Source organism: Paramormyrops kingsleyae, chromosome 10 (genome assembly GCF_048594095.1).
Source record: "Paramormyrops kingsleyae isolate MSU_618 chromosome 10, PKINGS_0.4, whole genome shotgun sequence".
NCBI classification, from domain to species: domain Eukaryota; kingdom Metazoa; phylum Chordata; class Actinopteri; order Osteoglossiformes; family Mormyridae; genus Paramormyrops; species Paramormyrops kingsleyae.
In genome coordinates, this window is record NC_132806.1 from 13,546,158 (window position 1) to 13,567,000 (window position 20,843).

General features: G+C 48.4%; 2 protein-coding genes across 7 annotated transcripts in view; both read left to right on the plus strand.

Annotated features, from left to right (window-relative positions):
- Nucleotides 1-4,342, plus strand: part of LOC111835014 (mitogen-activated protein kinase kinase kinase kinase 4) — a 41,771-nt gene extending 37,429 nt beyond the window's left edge. For all 5 annotated transcript variants that reach the window (XM_023794896.2, XM_023794898.2, XM_023794899.2 and 2 more), the window contains 3 exons: nucleotides 234-393; nucleotides 888-1,027; nucleotides 1,584-4,342. In XM_023794896.2, the coding sequence (XP_023650664.1) occupies nucleotides 234-393; nucleotides 888-1,027; nucleotides 1,584-1,667 (384 nt within the window). In that variant the 3' untranslated portion in view covers nucleotides 1,668-4,342. The remainder of the gene's footprint in view (nucleotides 1-233; nucleotides 394-887; nucleotides 1,028-1,583) is intronic.
- Nucleotides 4,343-5,325: 983 nt separating this feature from the next.
- myot (myotilin) lies at nucleotides 5,326-20,660 on the plus strand. Of its 2 annotated transcripts, none has more exons than XM_023794956.2 (17): nucleotides 5,326-5,480; nucleotides 8,808-8,860; nucleotides 9,128-9,254; nucleotides 10,352-10,417; nucleotides 10,738-10,879; nucleotides 11,733-11,789; nucleotides 11,879-11,998; nucleotides 12,106-12,262; nucleotides 15,456-16,190; nucleotides 16,332-16,476; nucleotides 16,606-16,707; nucleotides 17,486-17,523; nucleotides 17,875-18,007; nucleotides 18,091-18,298; nucleotides 18,841-19,006; nucleotides 19,218-19,351; nucleotides 20,195-20,660. In XM_023794956.2, the coding sequence occupies exons 2-17, from the start codon at nucleotides 8,853-8,855 to the stop codon at nucleotides 20,323-20,325; spliced, it is 2,469 nt and encodes an 822-aa protein (XP_023650724.1). In that variant the 5' UTR covers nucleotides 5,326-5,480; nucleotides 8,808-8,852; the 3' UTR covers nucleotides 20,326-20,660. The 2 variants fall into 2 exon arrangements, with proteins under 2 accessions (XP_023650724.1, XP_023650725.1); XM_023794957.2 differs by having other exon boundaries at nucleotides 11,733-11,756.
- Nucleotides 20,661-20,843: the final 183 nt, after the last annotated feature.

The following is a 20,843-nucleotide window of genomic DNA, read 5'->3' on the forward strand; positions in this document are numbered from 1 at the left end:
ATGTGAGTTTGTACTGCTGTAGTGTTGGTGCCTTATGTTACATTGTGTGTGTTCGTTTCGCACTAAGAGTCTTTGTTTTGTTACTGTGTGTGCGTGTTACTCTCCCATGTGGCATGCCTGATGCTCAGTGTATGTTTGCGCACATATGTGTGTTACTTTCTCTTTTGTCTCAAGTTGTGTGTGTGTGTGTGTTTGTGTGTGTGTGTGTTAAAGCTTTTCTGCTTGTCTTCCAGATCCAGGGTCTCATTCGACCTCATGCCATCATCATCCTGCCCAACACCAGCGGCACAGAGGTTCTGGTGTGCTATGAGGACGAGGGGGTCTACATCGACACCTATGGGCGCATCACCAAGGAAACGGTCCTCCAGTGGGGGGAGATGCCCACTTCCGTCGGTGCGTACCCGCGAGAGCCGCCTCTGCTCCTCTAACTCTGTTATCTCCTCTGCCATCCGTCTTGCGATCTTTCACTCGTCCTCCCTCTCGGCACCGTTTCCGGGGCCTGTACCACATGCGATCCAATCCGTGTACAGATCACACGACTGGACTAGAAACACAAGGAGACTGTGGGATCTGATAGCCCACTGATATATTCCTACACCCAAACGATTTGGGCCGGGGCTCTAAAAATAAAACGGCACTGGTTCTTTTGGGTCCTGTGACCGAGTCACTAGCCAGGTGGAGCATGATCCGCGGGAACTGAGTACATAGATGCTTTTTAGCAAAGTGCAGATAAACAGCACTTGGAGGGCTTGAAGGAGTGCTCCACAAGCGACCTTCATCATGGCGACCCAGATCTCATGTTCTGGTCCAGATGATGCTTCAGAGATCCAGGCTTGAGCCAGAAACCTCTTTAAGCTCATGATCACACCTCTTCTGTCCCCATTCAGCATACCTGCAGTCCAACCAGGTGATGGGCTGGGGCGATAAGGCCATCGAGCTGCGTTCGGCCAGCACCGGCCACCTCGAGGGAGTCTTCATGCACAAGAAGGCCCAGAAGTTGAAGTTCCTGTGTGAGAGGAACGACAAGGTGAGGACACACCCGCTCCCCCACATCGCGGTACCCATTGACACCAGTGACTGCATGTCACGTTCTGTATAAATGTCAGCCACGTTGTAGAAGATCTTCATTATTTACCAGACCTTTGTGCAAGAGATTCATGAAGCTTTCCGTGAAAAGTGTGTTGGATGTTAAAGTAAGCACGGTGTTCAGGTGTGTAGCGTGTCAAGGTGAGTACAATGTTGAGGTGGGTAGTGTGTTAAGAGTAGTAATAAGAGTAGTATGTTAAGGTGAGTACAGTGTTCACTAGTGTAAAATGAGTACAATGTGTGTTATTTGTTAAAATGTGTATGGTGTTAAGATATGTAGTGTGTTAAAGTGGATGCAGTGTTAAGGTCAACAGAGTATTAAGGTGAGTAGTATGTTAAGATGAGTACAGTGTTAAGGTGAGAATTACATTGACTCCATTGGGAGCCTTCTGAGGGATGTCTGAGTCGTCATGAGCTGCACACTTGGTGGGCCACAAGTCGCCACCGGGGGAGCTATTTTCCAGAGAGTAGCCACCTTTCTGCTCTTCTTTTTGAAGGTGTTCTTTGCCTCGGTCCAGTCGGGCGGCAGCAGCCAGATCTACTTCATGACGCTGGGCCAGAACTCCCTCTTCAGCTGGTGACACCGGGAGCCCGACAGCAGCGCTGGCAGCCTCGCCGAGTCCGGATCACACCTGTACCCTGACCCGGATCGGTGCCGGTCAACGAGCTTCCCAAGAAATAGCGCTCACATGAGTTGACGTGAAAAAGCATTGTGTTAAAAGTCAGACCCAGTCAGGTTGGTCACTAATATTACTGTAAGTGCTCAGACACGTCAGGGTTCTGTCCGCGCCTCCAGCTTTTTGGTCGTGCAATAAACACAGTAAGCGCAGCATTTGAGACGTTAGCCGAATACCTCAGAAGAGTAGCCTAGCTTGGCTGTTCCAGCCGGGAGTGACTGAGGCAGACACACACACTGGGAGCAGTCTCTCCGAAACGGATTCCCTCTCTGACTGTAGCTGGCTATTCCGTTTGTCATGTGCCCCCAGTTGTTGCGATACACCGTTCTGACCGATGGCTCAGCTACACTCACACACACACACAGGCCCATAGATGCAGTGATCCCGGGGAGGTATGTGCTCCAAAGTGCCCCCCGCCACCCGCTTAGGCATGTTGGGATTCACGCAACGTGTGGGCTGCAGGCAGAGTGTGGTCCACCCCCCCGGCCTGCTGCAGTACGCCTATGTACATGGGCTGGTGTACATATTAATTGCACTGTTTCATAGTTATTTCATATTTACTGGCCTCTTGCATGTACAGTATTATTTTTACATAATATCTACTCCTTTGCACTAGAAAGGTTAAATGTAAAATACCTGTAAGAATTGCTTTACTGTAGTGGGCTTCTAAAAGAACTGAAGCTGGTTTATTGTGTTCACTCAATTTCAGTATTAATGCAAACATTGACCCCCTAGAATTATTGACAAATATTTGGACTGGGGAGTGTGATTTTTGTTCTTTTCTTTTTTTTAATTTGGGCCTGATTAGCAAACAAGACAGTAATAAATATCTTGACTCTAGATCAAACTACTTATGCTGAAATATGCATTAAAGGCTTCAGCCAATTAAAGTGAGGCAAAAAAGCAGCAACCCTCAAAGGAAGCAAAAAGAAATGTGAGTCTGATTTAAAATGTGAACTCAAGCATGTGAACGGCTTGAAAAGAAACGTCACAACTGAGTCTATTTAGACAGTAGCTGTTGTGCTCCAGGGCACCACAGGGTGGTGCTAAGTGTCATATTGGCAGTATAAATCTTCATGTGTCTCATTTACAGTGACAACGCAGCTGGTTCTGTGATGATTTGAAATAATTCAATTAGATAGTTTAGTGGGTTTTTTTACATTGCGAATGAGGATAGTTTTTTTCTGAATTTTATTTTGCTGTATAAACACAGCAGTAAGTGAGGAGCAGTATATGTTAATAAATATTCACATAATTTCATGTTGCTCCCATCAACACTGTGCTTCATTAGCCATGGTGAGGAACCTCAGAGAGGCTTGGAGAAAGGTGCTTTCCCTGGCTGGGTTAGACAGCTGGGCTCTCCTCCCTGTCGTCACTCTACAGCGCCTCCTACTGTCAGACGGGTGCCTTACAGAACTGTGTTTCCTGCTGTAAGATGGAGTGTAAAAAACGCTGGTGGTTTGACAGCACACCTATCACAGGAGGTGTCATCCCTTCTGAACTAGTGCAGGAATAGTGCAGCGAGGAGGACACCAGTGGTGAGAGCAGTGAATCCCTGGGACAGGCGTGGAACGAGCCAGAACCACAGCGAGGTCGAACACAGACAGGAAACACGGAACAGCTAAGAGGCAGTAGGACACCTTGGGGGCGAGAAATAAAGACAAAATTTCAATTTAAACCTTGGGGCTCGACTCATTATAAAGAATACATGTTTTTTTATTTTATATTTAAATGTACATTTAAGGAAAAATGAAGTTTGCTTTCTATACCTTTTCTGCACCAGGCTTAAGAAAAAAAAAATGAACTTCATCCTTTGGAACCATTTCTGCTAAATTACAGTGTCAGAGTTGAGTTCTAGAGGAATCTATAATCGATGTTTCTGGAGTTTGATGCAAGTCTGATTAAATAGCATTAGGGTCATTCGTCACACTTTCGGACGAAAGGAGGTTGGCAGATGTAGGAACAGGCACGGTGATCGTGATGGCCCCTCTAGGGGCAGCCAGGCAGCATGACCGAGTGGCTGTGATGGGTTTGTGTAAGTCGCAGAGGGACAATGTGTGTGTTGGCAATCAGGAGCTGAGAAGTGGAACCTCCTAGTCACTGGTCAGCAGGAGATCAGATAAATGCATTAAATATTAGATCAGTTTTTATTAATTATAACTATAAAACTGGGAGATCATTCTAAGAGTATTCAGATTTCCTTTTTTCATTATATATGCAGGATAAGACAGAATGTCTTTAAAATATACTTAAAGGTTTATTAAGATGTTCTTTGATAGTTTTCTCAATTGTGGATCTTGTTCTTTTAGGTTATATGATTATGTATACGATCTGAAAAACCCCTAACTTTGAAATTGTCTTTAGATTAAAATACAATCATCCATTTTTGCGCACTGGATTATTTCCCAAATGTTTTTTTTTTATTTTCCCCTTTGATTGTTTAAACACTAACTGTAGTGTTATTGTCATATAAATATTGTCAAAAAAAATAGATCTTTTTAAGAAATTTTTATGCTTTCAATGAGTTAAAATTTAAAATGTACATAAATTTTGCAGAAATAAAAACATTTGTTGTTCAATTGTATTATCTTAATTTTAATAAAAATAACAATTTTTTGGGGGTGGTGATGATGAGTGTCTCAGGTCATGGGCCTTTCCAGTAGATCATGAGACACTCAGGTTTCGGGCTCTTCCACTAGTTAATAAGGGGCTCAGGTCATGGGCTCCTCCAGTACTTCATGGGGGTCTTAGGTTACAGGCTCCAGTAGATTATGTCGGTTCCAGTAGGTCATAATAGTCTGAGGTTATGGGCACCAGTAGGTCATGAGGATCTCAGGTTATGGGTTCCAGTAGGTCATAATGGTCTGAGGTTATGGGCACCAGTAGGTCATGAGGATCTCAGGTTATGGGTTCCAGTAGGTCATAATGGTCTGAGGTTATGGGCTCCAGTAGGTCATGAGGATCTCAGGTTATGGGCTCTAATAGGTCATGGTGGTCTGAGGTTATGGGCTCTAATAGGTGATGGTGGTCTGAGGTTATGGGCACCAGTAGGTTATGAGGATCTCAGGTTATGGGCACCAGTAGGTCATGAGGATCTCAGGTTATTGGCTCCAGTAGGTTATGGTGGTCTGAGGTTATGGGCTCCAGTAGGTCATGAGGATCTTAGGTTATGGGCACCAGTAGATCCTGAGGGAGCTCAGGTTATGACCTAACTACCCACAGAGTGTGAGTGTTACTCCCACATAGCCCTTCACTCTGTGCTGTGGAGGTCACGACCCTACAGTGTTCTGGTCACACTCGCGAAGAGGATGGAGCCTCACACCAGGGATGCTGCCTCAGCCTTACCGTGTTCCAGGCTCCCCACTGGACCCAGCTCGTCCACATGGAATTCTCATCTGGCCTGGTGGGGTGGGGGGGGAGGGGGCATCTATATTTGAGCTCCAAGCGTTTGCTGTTCCTGTGGAGTCAGCTGCATTGGGGGCCGCGTAACCCGAGACAGGCCTGAACTCACTTCCTCACTTCAGCCCACCTCAGACACCAGCCCTCCCCCTTCCCCCCGCCCGTTAGCCCACACCCTGCCACTCCCTCCTTAGAGGACAGGCGGAGAGGACGGCGGAGAGGGACTAGCTCTCCTTTCATCGCTCCAGGACACATCTTCTGCCAGAGAGGCCTGACAGGCAGATCTTGCTTGCTTGGTGCCCATCGGTTGCCCTACAGGTAAGAATCCCGCAGGGCAGACTTGGGGGCAGGGGGGGCAAGGGGGGGGGTTGGTAAATGTAGGCGACAGCTTGGGGTTTTGCAAGTAGCTGGTATTGAGTTACGTGCAAGTGGCTGTGGTTGCGTGCAGCTAGGAGACAGAACGCAAGACTAATTCCGTTTGAATTCACAGGAAGGCAGACGTGCCACGCGTGTGTGAGGCGGTACCAAAACAGGTCCAGAGCAGCGTCTTATGGTGTATGCATGGCTCAGTCATGTATGGGGGGGTCCCATTTAACATTGCTTTTCCAAAGAGAGAAATATCATTAGTTCTCTGTTGTCATGTGAACACTGTTACCAAACGCTCGACTCTCTGAGGAGCTGGAGGTCTGTTGTAGTGCACAAGGCACCCCCACCCCCAGTGGCTCTGACCCCCTCCAGGAATAGGACGAGCTGTGAGCTGCACTGGTCATGACAGTTTGGACCACGGCATTTTGGATGTAAAACAGCGAGAAGCAGAACTGGACCAAAAGATGTTTCTCTTGAGTGGAGAGCCAGCATGAGTCAGCCATCATCTCACCCCGGGAACGTAAACGCAGCGTGATTCATCACCTCATATAAAATTTCCTATTACACCTCCAAGGGACACAAGCTGGGACAGTAATAGCCATTAGAGTCATGAAGCTCAGAGCTGAAAACAAATGACCCAAATCACAAAGAACGAGGGCACCGCGTCTGCAAGCTACCCTAACCGTTTCCTCATTGGTCATGTGGACAGCATGTGACTAAGATTTGCTTCCTGATTGGCCACACCAGAAGCTGTCACACTGTGGGAATTGATGGGTCAGTTTCCCCAAAATAAAGCTTTCTATGGCTGTTTCATGGTGCCATGATTTCACTACCCTCTTCTTCAATCTGCCATGAAACATACAGAGCAGATGATGCTACTTTCACCCCTGAAACAGGTTTAATATCCACTATAGTTTGATGAGCACCATGACTCAGATGAGCCTTTATTCAAGGTTCTGAAGACTTTTCTCTGCTGGTATGTATTATATTTCCTAACTGTCATTCAATTTTACAATTAAGTGTATTACAATGAAAGATACTTGCTGACCTCAAAAGAAGAAATCATCAAACAAGATGCAAAACACCAAAGTCTCCTTTTTGGTCCCTGCTGAACGTCCCTAAATCGGTCACTTCCTCGGTCATGGTGGATTTCGCTCTGTGAGGAGAAGCTGATGTCCTGATGGCTGAACACATGGTACTAGGTTTGGGCGACTAATCGCCACAAAATAATGGAAGCATTCTTTCTGATGGTCACTGACAGCAGGTGTGCTTAGCACACAGAGAGAGCTGGTCTTTGAGCATTAGCCCCCAGCAGCTTGAAATCTGATTTCTGGAGCTTTCTTACGCAAGCCAGGGAGGACTTCCCAGTAGAATGGTGGAATGCACCAGCAGAAACACACACATGAAGGGTGTGAAAATGACAGCATGGCTCTTCAGTGCTTCCCCGTCCTCTGGGGCACCTGACCCCCGTCCCCCACCCTGCTCCCTCGCTCTCCAGGGGCTTGGTCAGGGGTGCCCTAGGGGCAGGGACCTCCATGCAGCTCCCGTGGACTAAAAGATTTATCCCCACGCCATGTGTTGCTAAATGCAGCCTGGAGAGCATGACGAGATTAGATCGCCGACCAGGTCGAGTTTCAGCACCAAGGCCCTGCGCCCCTCTGACCCCCCCCAGCCCTCCATTGGTCCAGGAGACCCATCGACCTTTCCCACACTGCAGTGGGGGTGCCCACGCCTCTCAGCAAAGACCTGTTACTAACCCCAGGGTTTTCCAGAGTGTTTCTGACATTTATCACAGCAGCATCATGAACTGACTTCTAACCAAGAAGCTTGCATGTCCTGGTTAGAGAACGATACTTTAATTACCGCTGTGTCATCGTCACACCCTGTAAAACTGTCAACAGGCCTTGTCTCTGTCTGCATGGACACAAGCCCGTTCTCTGAACCATACCACATTTCTAGAATCATCCCTTCTTAAAATATGGTAGAAGAGGAGGAACAACGTAGCGACAGTCCTCACAGGCCACCTTGAGTCTGCCTGAAACTGGTAACGGCTCTGTCACAATAGCTTTGGAACAGCCAGGAAACAACTATTACTATGGAAATAAGGGCTTACGCTGCCCCCAGGTCTTAGTGCCTTAGCATTAGGCTGCTTAGCTGTTTCTTATTCAGAGCGATTTACAGTCTTGCACTCATTGCTAACAGCTGATGGTTTACTGAAGTCGTTATTCATGGGTACAACAGCAGGGCTTGCTGGGGCCACAATGTCATCATTTTATTACCATGGCTCACATTATGTTATAAGGTTAACATTTTAGGGTAGTCTTTCTCGCTGTCCCTCTCCCAGTCCATCCATCAGTCTGTCTCTAAGTCCACCTGTCTCTGTCTCTCGCTGTCTCTTTCTCCCTTTCTCTCCCTGACTATCTCTCTCTCTCTCTCTCTCTCTCTCTGCCTGTCTCTCACTCTTTCTATCCATCTCTCTCTCTCTTTTCTGCCCTGTTGTTGTTGTTGTCATGCTCGGCATATCTGGGTGTTCGGTGTCTTCACCGGTGGAATGTTTAGAAAACCCAGTCTAATTCTGTCATGATGAAAAGCAGCTGGGGGTTTTGGGAGGGGGGATTGTGCAGCTGAACTAATTTAAAGAACAACAACCCAGCATGCTTTGCTGCAGAAGTGATGAGAGAGAGAAGCTTTGGCAAATGGTGGTGTGTGCCAGTGTCTTCCAAACGGGTGCTCAGGGACCTCCAGACAGTCTGTATTTTTACTGAGAGCTGGGAGTGAGCAAAAACGTGGACTGTGTGGGATCCCCAAGGAGCAGGTTGGGAAATAATGGTGTGTACAGACACGCACACAAAATCACACGGCCACAGACACGCGGCACTGCTGCTGCTCACAGCCACCCTGTCCTCGGGTTTCCTTCAGTATATCAGCTCAAACTAGCATCGCCGGTCAGAGCTCAGGCTGCCACATCCGTGGGCGAAGCGCCTCACCTCTGTTTCACGTCATTAGAGCGTCATTGAATTAACATTGAGTTTAGCTGAAAGTCGACCCTGCTTCTGCCAGCCTGCTTCTCAGATGAATAAATGCATTAAAATATCTTTATCTGAAGCAGAAGTGGTTCCCTACAGTAACAGTGACCCCCTTCCCCCAGGTAACAGTACATCCTGGCATCCTGTTAGGAAGTGCAGTGATTTTGTTATGAAATTTAAGCGAAGCGTGTTAGACTCTCTTATGGTGAGCTATGCTCCTAACTGACTTTCCTCTTCCCTCCTTACCATAAAGAGAGAGCTGCGCTGATTGGAGAGTGTCGTCCCTGGACACAGAAACATGGCAGGGTGAGTGGAGCAGTGTGGTTGGCAGTATGACATCACAGCATTATGACATCACGGTATTATGACATCACGCACATGGTGACCAACCGTTTAATGGCTCCTTTCTGCCATCGGAACAGCAGTCATGTTATCATCCCACAAACCCACACCAGGTTCACATCCACACTCTGTGACCCTTACATTGACATCTGCTTAAAGCACACAAAGGGACAATGCTGATGGTAATTACAGCCTCTTGACTATGACTGTGGGATACCCCCTTCTCCCCAGGGTCCAGAAGAAGACCACCAGCATGTCCCTGACCATCTCATCCTGCTCCAGGGAATCATCCAGCAGTGCCGTCATCCAGCAGCAGCGGTCCAGCCTGGTGCAGCCACTCAGAATCAGCCCACAGAGGGTACCCTCATGCCCCCTCCTGTCACATGTGTCCATCTGTCATTTTTTAGTGTTGTCTTCTAAAACCACTATCTTATGTGACAACAGTGGCTCTCAAACTTGATGCCGGCAGTGCTTTAACCATGGCTTGAGTTGTCATGGGATGGGTAATTGTCACTCGTGTAACGGTACTGAGAATAACAGGGGTACTCACCTGGGAGACTGGTCGATCCTTCGGGTTGATCTCCTCCTGCCCCCCTCCCTCTGCGAATTTTATTGCTCAACCACTAGATTTAACCCAGAACTCGAGACGACTCTAGTTCTTTAAATGTGACACCACCTGCTGGACTTTATCTCTGTTGTTTTGCAAGTTACCCAGTAAGATACTTAAACATTCACATAACACATAGAACGCCAGATGATGACAAAGTGATATTTTTAGTGAAGAGATTTATTCATATTAGTCATTTGCCACACACGGACCAATTCGAAACCGAAAGCCGTTGCCTAGGAGACAAACTTGGAAACGGGTCCAAAGACAGAGAACACATTCCAGCAAATGTGTATTTTTTAGCCTGTCTGTTGTATGACGATCCTGCGGTTCACCGAGAACTCAGCATCCTGCAGTGTAACAGACAGATGCTTTCCGACCTGCACTCATCCCTGCTTGTCTCTTCTTCTGCAGTTTTGTATAGTTCAGGTTAATTTCGGTTGTTTAAAAGGCAGTGTGGCCTGGCAACTAATGGAACGTACTGGTCATCTGTGTCAGTGATAAACAGACCCATCTTGCTGTGCCGGTATCGTCTGAACAGAGGCTATGCTAAGATGTGCTGGGAGTGGGGGCACCTTTGAGCAGAATCCTTGTTTACAAGAGGACGCTTTTCTGTCAGTGCCTCTGTGGAGACAGCCGCATCTCTGCCCTAAGAACAGTTTTAGCTCCTGAGTCATAAAGAGGCATCGCATGGCAGAGGGGCGGCCGGGAGAGCGACACTCCGACACCTGATCGCTCGCTGATTGCCCGGCTCTCTGTTCTCTGCACTTCAGGAGTGACAAATGTGCGGAAGCCTGCCCGTCTGCCCCAACCGCCACCTTACCTCTGCTACTGCTTTTTCTTTCCAGACGCAGAGTCCGTCCTGCAGCCAGAATTATTCTGGGAATGGGGGGGTAGCCCCAACGTTTGTAAAGGTAATGCTTTTTCTAACATCAGTGGGCTGAGATGGAACGCTTCTTCAGTTCCCCCTAGTGGTGAAAAAGTCAACTGTCCTGCAAATGTGTCTGGGGTGTGGGTGGGGTTTTCTGAGCTGTGACTGTGGCACATTCCTCCCGCCTGAGCTCAAGGCTGCTTAGCTATTGCTGCCCTGGGTCTTTGGCTAACATCTTATCAGGATACCTGGGCTGTTTAGTAATTAATCACAGTCACGACTGATGACTATCAGTGATGTATCAGTGATCAGCTGAGCGACCTGCCCTATAAACACAATTATGGCCCTCTACTGTCCCTCTAGCGCCTTCACAACATCAGCACTGAGAAGGGCCAGCTGGTGGTTCTGGAATGTCGGATCCGTGGGACGCCACCCCTGCAGGTGTCCTGGTATCGCGAGAATGAGCGGATCATAGACTCGGCTGACTTCCGCATCCTCAGGAAGAGTGAGTCCGGCAGGCCGAGAGGTCGGACAGGCGGCGTGGGTCTTAGGGCTGGTTCATGCTTACTGCAGACACAGATGAGCCGTACAGCCGGACCGTCCGTGTTCCTGTACGTTTTGTCTTGTACCAACGCTCCAGGCCACCACGTACTTCCATGTCAGGGCTGGGGTGGCGCTGTAGAGCAAAGCTGCTCTTAAGTCATGTTTATGACACATGGAATAAATGTTATATTAAAAAATAAATATTTTACTAAAACTAGCAGCGCATTATATATTACACTATGCAAGGAGATAGGTGGGTATATTGCCTTATTTAAGTTTTTAGCCATCTTGGAGCCTTTATAATCTCATAGTGAGGAATCATATAAATGCCAGTATTTCCAGATTTCCTCAGGCAACCTTTCTTTTCCACTAGCCCTGTTTCTTTTCAGTTTGATCATTGAGGCTACAAAAGGTTTTTATATACAATCTTTGCTCCGATCTCCTTTCTAACTTCCTGTTATTTTTCCCTGGCCAATGAGTGATGGAGCCTCATTTGAGTCACTGATTGAACTAGCCGCGTTGTTTCGATTTTCAAGTGGTGCACGCCTGTGTACGTGGCCCTCAAACGTGACTTCCAGGCCCGACCTCAGTGACGAAAATTACGCCACATCGACCGCATTCTCTGCGGCACACCCGCAGTAAGTATGAACCAGCCTTAAGAGTTAGGGTGCTAGAAATGCAGCAGTGCTGCCAGTCAAAGTTAAACAGTCAGGTAAAACAAAGACCTACGATCAGCAGTAATACAGCACAGTGTTGCACACTGCCTGCTGTGAAGGGCAATCAGAATGACCCCTGACCTTTCCTATTTTCCCCAGAAGCCACTTCTACTTCTGTCCCCGGTAAGTGTGCCACCCCAAGTCCTCCGAAAGCAGGTGCGAGGTCCGCTTATCTAGGCCTTACATTCTATCAGTCTCGCCAACATTGGACATTAATTCCCTGCCGTTTCTCCCATAATGCACAGAGGAACTGTGTACCCTCGTCATCACTGAAGCTTACCCAGAGGATTCTGGGATTTTTAAGTGCACAGCAAGCAATCAGTTCGGGGAGGTGTATTGCAGTGCTCTCCTGGAGGTGTATACAGGTGGGTGATGCTCTCTGCCATAAAGATTGCTTTTACTGGTCCATGACATGCAGAAAGGTATAGGAGCAAAGACATGCCCTGATGTGGCCCCATGGCGCCCTCTTCAGGCCTGGATGATTCTGGATTCACTGAGGAGCATGCACCCGGGGTGTCCACAGGGCAGGAACCTGACGACTTTCCATCATTTCTGCTGGACACAGCAGGGATTCCTCCTCCAGAGTGGCCCGAGAGCCCTGAGGAGGAGACCGCCCCCCCACTAGACACGTGAGTCCCATGTATAAGCCCTAGACCAAGAAAAGACAGGGTCATGCTACGGGTTGATCATCCTCCACCTTCACTCAAGTAAATTGGCATAGTCGATTTTACTGGGAGTGCAATTGCACCCTCTACTGGTCAGTAGGGGTGCAATTTGAACTTAATATTGAACTTAATATGATCAAATGCTATTTGAACATTTTAAGTTCAACAAAATGAAACTATAAAGTTATGTTTGAAAATATGGCCTGTGCCAGTCATATCAGTATGTAGTAATAATTTATTGTAAATGCATTTACTATTTTTTTAACAAATGTATTTATTGGGATGAATTTATTGAGCTCTCGCACATTGCACCCCTTGGGGTAAAAGTCTGGAGCCGTCTATGTAAGTCGTGTGTTTTTATACGTGCCGTTGGGTCCATGGATGTAAGTGACTTGGAAAACATGCTCTGTCTTAAGGATCCTTCTAAGTATTGCCCTTAAATGCGCTTTTTCACCTATGAAACCAAGGTAACTGTCAATAATAGTCCGCTCACTTCAGGGGAGATTTCTGCCTTTATATTCCTCCGCTACCAGGACCGCCAGAGGGAGCAATTACGTAATACTACATTGTGAGATAGTTTAGTTATAATTTCGTGACCCAGGCTATTGAAAAACGCGAGCGTTATTAACATTTTCTCATTAACGATGGACATTTAAGAGCATGAGCGCTGCGGTAAAGCTGCTGAGTGTCCGGCGTAAACGACCGACTGTAAATGGGGGGGCGGATTAAGCTCCGGCCACAGCCCCTCCGCCCCCGGGGCGCCCGTTTATAAGCCACGGAGGCATTCACGGTGCTCAGTCAGAGAGGTCTGCTTCCCCTAGCCGATACGCTTGGTGCAGTGAGGTGGAAACCCGGTGCCCCCGCATAGAGATCGGCGCTGCCACGGGCAGTGGGAGCGCACATCCCAGCAGGTGATCGCAGGCTTTCCACACCCCGCCGGCCGTCCAAAGGTAACTCCTATACTCAGCCTCATCCCTTGTCGGGGTTACTTTGTACGGCTTTTATGATGGATAGGGCTCAGCTGTTTACACTGGGTGAAATGGTGACTTTAGCTCGATTATAATGGCTGCTCCTGTCTTGTAAATGTTGCTTCGTTTAGCCGTTTTTATTTTCCTTCTCTAGTTGGTGTTAGTCAGACTCAGAGTTATAAGGGTCAATCTGACAGCCGGGCATTTATCCTTTTCCTGCCTTATGGTTATTTTATATGGCTTTGCATATTTATAAGCGTTCCGAGTCCTGCATGGCAGTAATTCCCATCCCAGTCAGCAATGGCGTTGGAGAGAGTTTGATATGGGGGGAACTCGACTCAATTATTTAAATGTAAAGTTCCGTTTTTGATTTTTTTTTTTGGTGAGATTAATGAAGTCAATTAAAAATTTGGAGGGTTCACGTTCCTCCTGTGCCCCTGCCACTCCCCGCTTTTGCGCTGTGTTTTTGATGCCTCATCTCTGTCTAAAAACTGCTGGTTATTTAAAATCTCTTTTCGTAAATTAGCTGTTGCAGATGTCCAGGTGGCGCTTGACCACACATTTTCGGGTTTGGGGGTGATTTGGGCAGTCCCATGCATGTGATTCTACAGACTTCCTGAAGTCCCACAACTGGACCCTCTTTATAAACCTTTTTTTTATTGTCACTTCTTGGTCTGTCGAACTTTCAGCAATTTCTACAAACTGGAGCTGCTGTGCTTCAGTGGGAGGTTACCCTGGAAATAACTGTATCTCACTGTCAGAACATCCCACAGTAAGCGGCTATATTATGGGAACTCGGACTCCCACAAATGATGAGCGTATGCCAGCTAGTTCTGGGACACAGATAAGCATTTAATGCCCTCATGGGATGCGCATGGCAGACAAAAGGAGCTTTATACTGGGTGTGGTGGTGGCTTACTGCTGCTCTTGCAGTGGAGGTAGCTTTTTGGCGAGTTATTGGTGAGTCTTTGGCAGTGAGTAACACAGTGCCCTGCTAAGGTGACCCCAGAGAGGCACACCGCATGAGCATGGGTTAAGTGCCATCAACCTCACCTTTGGCCCTTATCTGCAGTTGTGATGTGATGCTGTATTTTTGTCGGAGGACGCTGGACCGTGACGGGTACTGGGTGTCTGGCTATCCCTGCCTTGGCAGCGGTAAATCTCCGTGATCCTCTTCATACACCTGTTGCTCCCAGCGATCGTGTTGAAGGTCATGAAGGGTACTTCTACAGAGCTGAATTCAACGAGAGCTGGGTTTGGCATGGGTCTCGAATGCAGCTGAACACTTTTCTGCTCCATCCGTTAACTTCCTTGGCTTTGTAGCTCTTCAGCTGTGACAGGATATAAGGTGATAACATGGCATGTATATCTCATGGCAATATGAGGCAGGCCTGCTAGAAGAAGGACAGGCAGCATAGATGCTGATTGTTCAGAGTAGCTAGTGGAAATGACACTTGACTGATTACCAGACCTCTGGGTCCAACTGTGGTTGCCCTTAATGGATGGACAAGGACTCCCATGTGCGTCAGTCCCTCTGACCCAATGGGGTGGGGGGGGGGGGGGAATTCCTGTGAGGGGGAACCTGGATAGATTCCAGGGTAGCTGAATGGGGTCTGACGTGAAGAGCTCCAAGTTCCCCTCCCCTCAATGGCCTCAGTGTGTCTGTCTCAGACCCTCTCAGTCTCCCAGCACCCCCTGCACACCCACTTGGCTTGTTATGTAACTGTTTGTTAGTGGAGGTTTAAAAGTAGGATTAGGTTCAACCTTGCTTCCTCATCCAGTTTCTTGCAATAATCCTGGAAACTATTGGTGGCTGTGGTTGAGTCATTAGGTCAGGTGGTCTGTCTTGGCTCAGAGTTGGTACTTCAGGGATGGTCCCATTTCTAAAGGAGTGTGTGTGTTGCATTTCAGTTTATTCCCACCAGAAGCCTTGCCAGCTGATTAGCACCTGCTATGAAAAATCACAACAGGTTGGAGCAGGTTCCCAGTTTAATCAAGAACTTTACTTCTGTGCAGCGGGACCTTACTATAGTCCTGAACATAACCTTGAATGTTCTGCTGAACAGCCTGTAGTTTTATTACTAGTATGTGTAGCCACTTTTTTTGACGAAAGATTAAATATCTATTATTTGATACCATTTTGTGCTGTTCCTTTGGAAATAATACCTTCATTCCTTTCTGGTGTCCAGGTCCTCAGAGCAACAGAAACTAAGTGAAGGTGTGCGTGGGACAAACTACAGTTCCCAGGCCCAGAGTCCCCAAGAGGCCTGTGCTCCCACCTCACCAGCCGAAGTCAAGGAGCTCTCGCCGAAGACACCCACCAGTCCCCAGCGGCTCGGCGACCAGCACCATTCTGGCAGCATGAGTGTGGCCGACCTGCCTACCTTCTCTCCCACCCTCTACCCTCCCAGCGCTTTCAACTACGAGCGCCCACGTCACTTCATCCAGTCACAGCCGCACTTCCAGGCTCCCAGCTATGAGAGTCTACAGGCCAACGGCAGCATCAAGACTTCCCCTTCGTCTTCCAACTTGAGCTCTCCGGTGTCCACTCCAGGGCCTTCTTCAACTTCCTCCATGCCAGCCTCTCCATCCCATGCCCCGATGCGCTCTAGCATTACACTAATCCCCAAAGTGACCAGTGCCCCCCCTTCTCGCACCTCCCCCGTTGCCTTCCTCTGCTCCGTCCTGCCCTCCCAGTCATCTCCTCAGCCCGGTTCCTCTCACTCTCTCACAACCCCGACATCCCTCCCTAAGCTGGTCACTCTGCAGTCTGCACCACCTCCATCCTCCTCAGCCAACTGTTCTGCGTATACCCCCACCACAGCAAGCTCGTCCCTCCCCAAGCCTGCCACCCCCTCTCAGCAAACTGGTACCCCATCTCCGTTTGTGTCCCTCCCAGCCAGCTACAAAGGGACCTCCAACAGGTACATCCAGTAGTGCATTTTCCTGGCATCATGTGTAAGATCCAAAGCCTAGGTTTAACTTCAGTCTTTAGCTTATTGGGCACCACAGCTAATGTTGGGGCTAGCCTGTGTTATTAGCATGTGTGCCTTCTGGTTCCCCAGTAACCCCAAGCCCATCCTCAAGAAAACAGCCCCCCGGCCAGTGTCTCGGTCCACGGATGAGGAGATACAGGGATCTAAGGATGCGCTCATCCAAGACCTCGAGAAGCAGCTACGTAACAAGGAGGCCCGCAGGAGGAACAGCCAGGTATCCGTGAGGTGCATGGGGTCTACTTGAAATGAATCTCCCTATAGCCAGTTGGCTTTCCTGTTCAAGATGGAGGTAGGTTGCCGAGTTTGGCATCTTGCTGATGTTTCTCTGCACCATGTTCTGCAGAAACAGTCATATGAAGAACGTATGGCACGGAGACTGCTGGGTCCTGACAACGCCGCCTCCGTCTTCGAGCTGGACAAGCATCCAGAAGTGCAGCCGGATCAGGTATGGTCTCACTCGCTGTCTATCAGCTCATCTCAGGATCTCAAATACAGCCTTGTGTGTCAGCCCTTGTTTTTTAGTTAAACATTAAGGCTCAAGGCCTTAAATGGGTAACTTGGTACTGCTTTGTGATTAACGTCTTTAAGTGAACATCACTGTGTTTCAGTGGTGATGTCTCAAATGACCCACCAACTAAGATCCTTGTATGGAGGGGTTCTTATGGTCTCATCGGTTCTGTATGTAAGGTTCCCTTTCCACTGTCATTTTAAGATGGAAATGTTTTCCGGGGGGGGCTACGTCATGGGAGATAAACCACATTCCCGTTCTAAGAACGGGGACAGAAATAGCAGGTGTGACGTTCCTATGTGGTGGTGGCATTCGGAATGTGGCATGGGACCTGGACCAGGACCACCCACCCATGCACGCATTTGCTCTATCTGAACTGAAAGCAAGCCCCCCTGTCCTCTGGTCAAAGGTTCATCTGTTTGCAAACAGCCATGCACCTTGGAACAAGACCTTAATGAAATTTAGTTGAATTTGCCATTTGCACAAGTATGAGTACAAGTACACTGGAATTGTTCAGCTTTCTCATCTTGCTCTTCTTCGAGACATACAGGTGAGAGCAAAGCTTGAGGTCGGAGCATAGTGTCAGCCATTTTTGGAGCACCATTGGTTTACATTAATGCCGAGTTGCCTGGTTTGTCATCCTGAAGGTCTTTTACAGTCTAGTGTCATTCTTTCTGAATCCACATTGTTTAAGGAGTCTCCCATGTATTTGCAGCCAGAATCACCAGAGGGACGACACTCAGGAGGAATATGGTAAGTGACCCAGCAACTGGAACTTTCATATCTCTCAGACAAGTACTTACTTTCCGGTTACATCCTTCAGCTCAGCCGTCTACTATTTCGTAAGTGTGCTATGTCAGACTTGGGGTCAGATTCCTGACACCAGCATGAGTGACATCCATTGGGAGGTGCCGTAATGGGTACAGATATAGTAACTGCTCTTTGAATCGTGAACTCCAGGCTACTCCTGAGGGTATGTCAGTGTTTAGCATGGTGCTTACTGGGTCCAAGTATTCAAATCCAAATCAAGCCTGATTGTTGTTGACAGGAAGTTGACTTTGGGTGGGAATTGGACTCAGTTTTGTGGTTCTCTGGGTCTGGCAGGAGCAAGCAGTATTCTGGGACTGATGGCAATGAGGGCTCCGCCATCCAGGAGAAGTGCTATGCCCCCCGTTTCCTGCAGGTACCCCAGGACCTCACTGTGGAGGAAGGTCGATTCTGCAGGATCGACTTCAAGGTACACCATCATTCTCGAGGGAGAGTCGTGTAATAAGATCATGGTCCCATCAAGCTACTTGACTTTGGGTTTATTCTGTCAAGGTGGGGGGTCTGCCAACACCTGATGTGACGTGGTACCTGAATGGCAAGGCAATCCGCCCTGATGACTACCACAAGATGCTGGTATGCGAGAAGGGCCTGCACTCCTTCATCATCGAGGTAGTGACTGTGCACCACGCAGGCATCTACGAGTGCGTGGCCAGGAACCGTGCCGGAGAAAGCAGCTTTTCGATGCGCCTGGATGTTCTTGGTAAGGCTTGGGCCTGGTGGGCGGGGCACAAGGTTGCCACTAGGAGAGGGCGGGATCTATGCAAGCCGGCCGAGCGTGCTGTTTGACTGTAATCCAGATGGTTGGGGTCACTATTTATCTGGGATGCTGAACATCACACCTCATGTCTTCAGAAGCATGCCAGTGAGATCCAGTCTTCAGCGAACCATATACAAGCAGTTCTTGACTTGGGGAAGTAACTGGAATTGTTGAAGAAAAATATCAGATGCATAGAGTTTATGGAAGCGTTAACACAAAAAAAGTACATTCTTGTATGTAAATTTGACTTCCGTAAGAGCTGGTGAAATAGATGGCTTGTGTCAGTTGAGAACTGCCTGTATGGAGGTTTATAGATTTTAAACTTGTGCAGATGGTAATGGCTTTGAAGTCAGAAGTGCCTCTTGTCCTTAGTCAGATGAAGCTTCCATGTGTGGGATCACAGTAGCTTTGGAATAGAGCTCAAATTTTAGTGTGGGGAACCCTCGATCTTTGTCATGACCATGTTCCTGTGCTGCCGCCCCCAGCTCAGGAAGCGTTCTGTTGTCCACGGTTCGTACAGAAGATGAAGAATTTGCGTGTCATGGAGGGGGACACGGTGCGGCTGGAGTGTAAGATTTTGGCTTCTCCAGCTCCCCAACTCTACTGGAAGAAGGACAAGGAGATGCTGAGCCTGAATCCCAGCAGGATGAGGTGGGACATTAAATGTTTGACTGCGCACAGCTACACATTGACCAAAGGTTTGGATTACACCAAGATGCTTATGCCCACAGCATGATACTCAGGTGAAACAGCCAACTATATCAAAATGCTCTTCTGATTTTCAAGTACTGTAGCTGTTCCTTATTGTGCCCCCTGCTGGCCATGTAGAGTGTAGCTGCCCTGACACCTTGCTGCCTTGCAGCCTGTACCAGGACAACACTGGCCAACTGTGTCTGCTGATAGATCAGGTGGAGAAGACTGATGCAGGCTGGTACACAGTGTCCGCCATCAACGAGGCTGGCATGGCCAGCTGCAACGCCAGGCTGGATGTGGGAAGTAAGTGGCAGATGATGCTGTCAAACACAGAACAGAAGCAAATGGTTGCTATGGACTGGTGGCAGTCATGTATTTGCATCAGGAACAAGCCAGATATTCTGCAGTTGCTGTCTGTCCAACTAGCTGGGATGTCAGTACTGCAGCCTGGCGCTGTGCTTTTCTCCCAGAAGATACTGGGAATACTGGTTGGAGTAGAGCAGCAGATCATGTGGCTTACCTGGGCTACATTCAGATGTATCCAAGCTCCCCCCCCCCCCATGAGAGCTACAGAGAAAAGTCTCTAACAATGTTGCACTATGACAGTTTGACACCTCAGTTCTGGGCCATGTGTCTGAGTCGGGCAGCCTGACTTTTGATCTCCAAGTTGACACTGGATCCTCCACTCGCGTATTGTGCTGTGATGTGGGGCCACAGCTGTGAAGTGGAATTTAGACTCTGGGGCCACAAGGGAAAGGCTCTTTCGGGTGTGGGGACCTGAAACTGGATCTGGGCTGTTTTGGGTTGTGGCCAGGCTAAGCCTGGGAGATGATCCTGCTGTGGTGTCCTAATCATGGTGCCATAACCATGATGCCCCCCCCAGGGCCAGGGTACTCCTAATGTATGGAATGCATAATGCTCACTCTAGTTCTCTAGCACCATCTTCGCCTTTTCATTCCATTATGGCATACAGGGAATATCACACCATATGTAGTTTCCACACTACAGTTTCGTGGGTGTTTTATAGTGCACTATTTAGTGAGCACACTACATGACTGTCACCCTATATAGTGCATTATTTAGGGAATAGGGCGTGGTTCTTGAATAGCCAGTGTAGCAGTTTGCCCTCCTTTCTTTCCCTTCCAGCTCGCTTAAACAAGGTAGCCCCTGCTGGCCAGCATGTGAAACTGCGCCCCGTGACCAGCCAGCTGTCGTCCCTGAGCGTAGATGGCACCCAGCGGCAGCCGGCCCCCCTGTATGAAAGTGAAGAGCTGTAATGCCGCTTGCTGGTTTCACGTGCCGTGGTGCACACCTGATCTCGCTGCCAGTGGTCAGATGCACTTTAGGTTACTGACGGTCATCTACAGACCTTACCTGCCGGGCTGTCCCGCCCACCTGCTGTCTGTTCAATGTCACTGTTACTGTCTGACTTTTTATGCTGGGTGTGACGCTAGAATCATGTAAACTAATTGCTTTTTAATTTTCTTAGAAACAGCTCTGGGCATGTTGTTCTGCCTCCAACCCACATTGTACTCGTGTCCCACAGTTGGCGCTGCCTGTGTATGTTGTGAAAACTGAGTGTCTGAGTAAATTAATAAAAATCTAATCTCTACTGGGCCTTGCCTGCTGCCTTTCTCTGAGTGCTGCTTACCCACCGTACCTCTGGGGGGGCACTGTCCCCTGCCTGTCAAAGTGCTGTGCTGCTCAAGATAGTCTGAACTATAGACCAATCAGTTCCGTCTACGCCAGCCTCTCTCAAAATGATTTGGACAACAAGTAAATGGCAGCCTGTAAT

Coding starts and splice junctions, on each gene's coding strand:
- myot (XM_023794956.2), top strand. Junction 16,191..16,331: donor TACAAAGGGACCTCCAACAG/GTACATCCAGTA, acceptor CTGGTTCCCCAG/TAACCCCAAGCCCATCCTCA. Junction 18,299..18,840: donor GATGCGCCTGGATGTTCTTG/GTAAGGCTTGGG, acceptor TGCCGCCCCCAG/CTCAGGAAGCGTTCTGTTGT.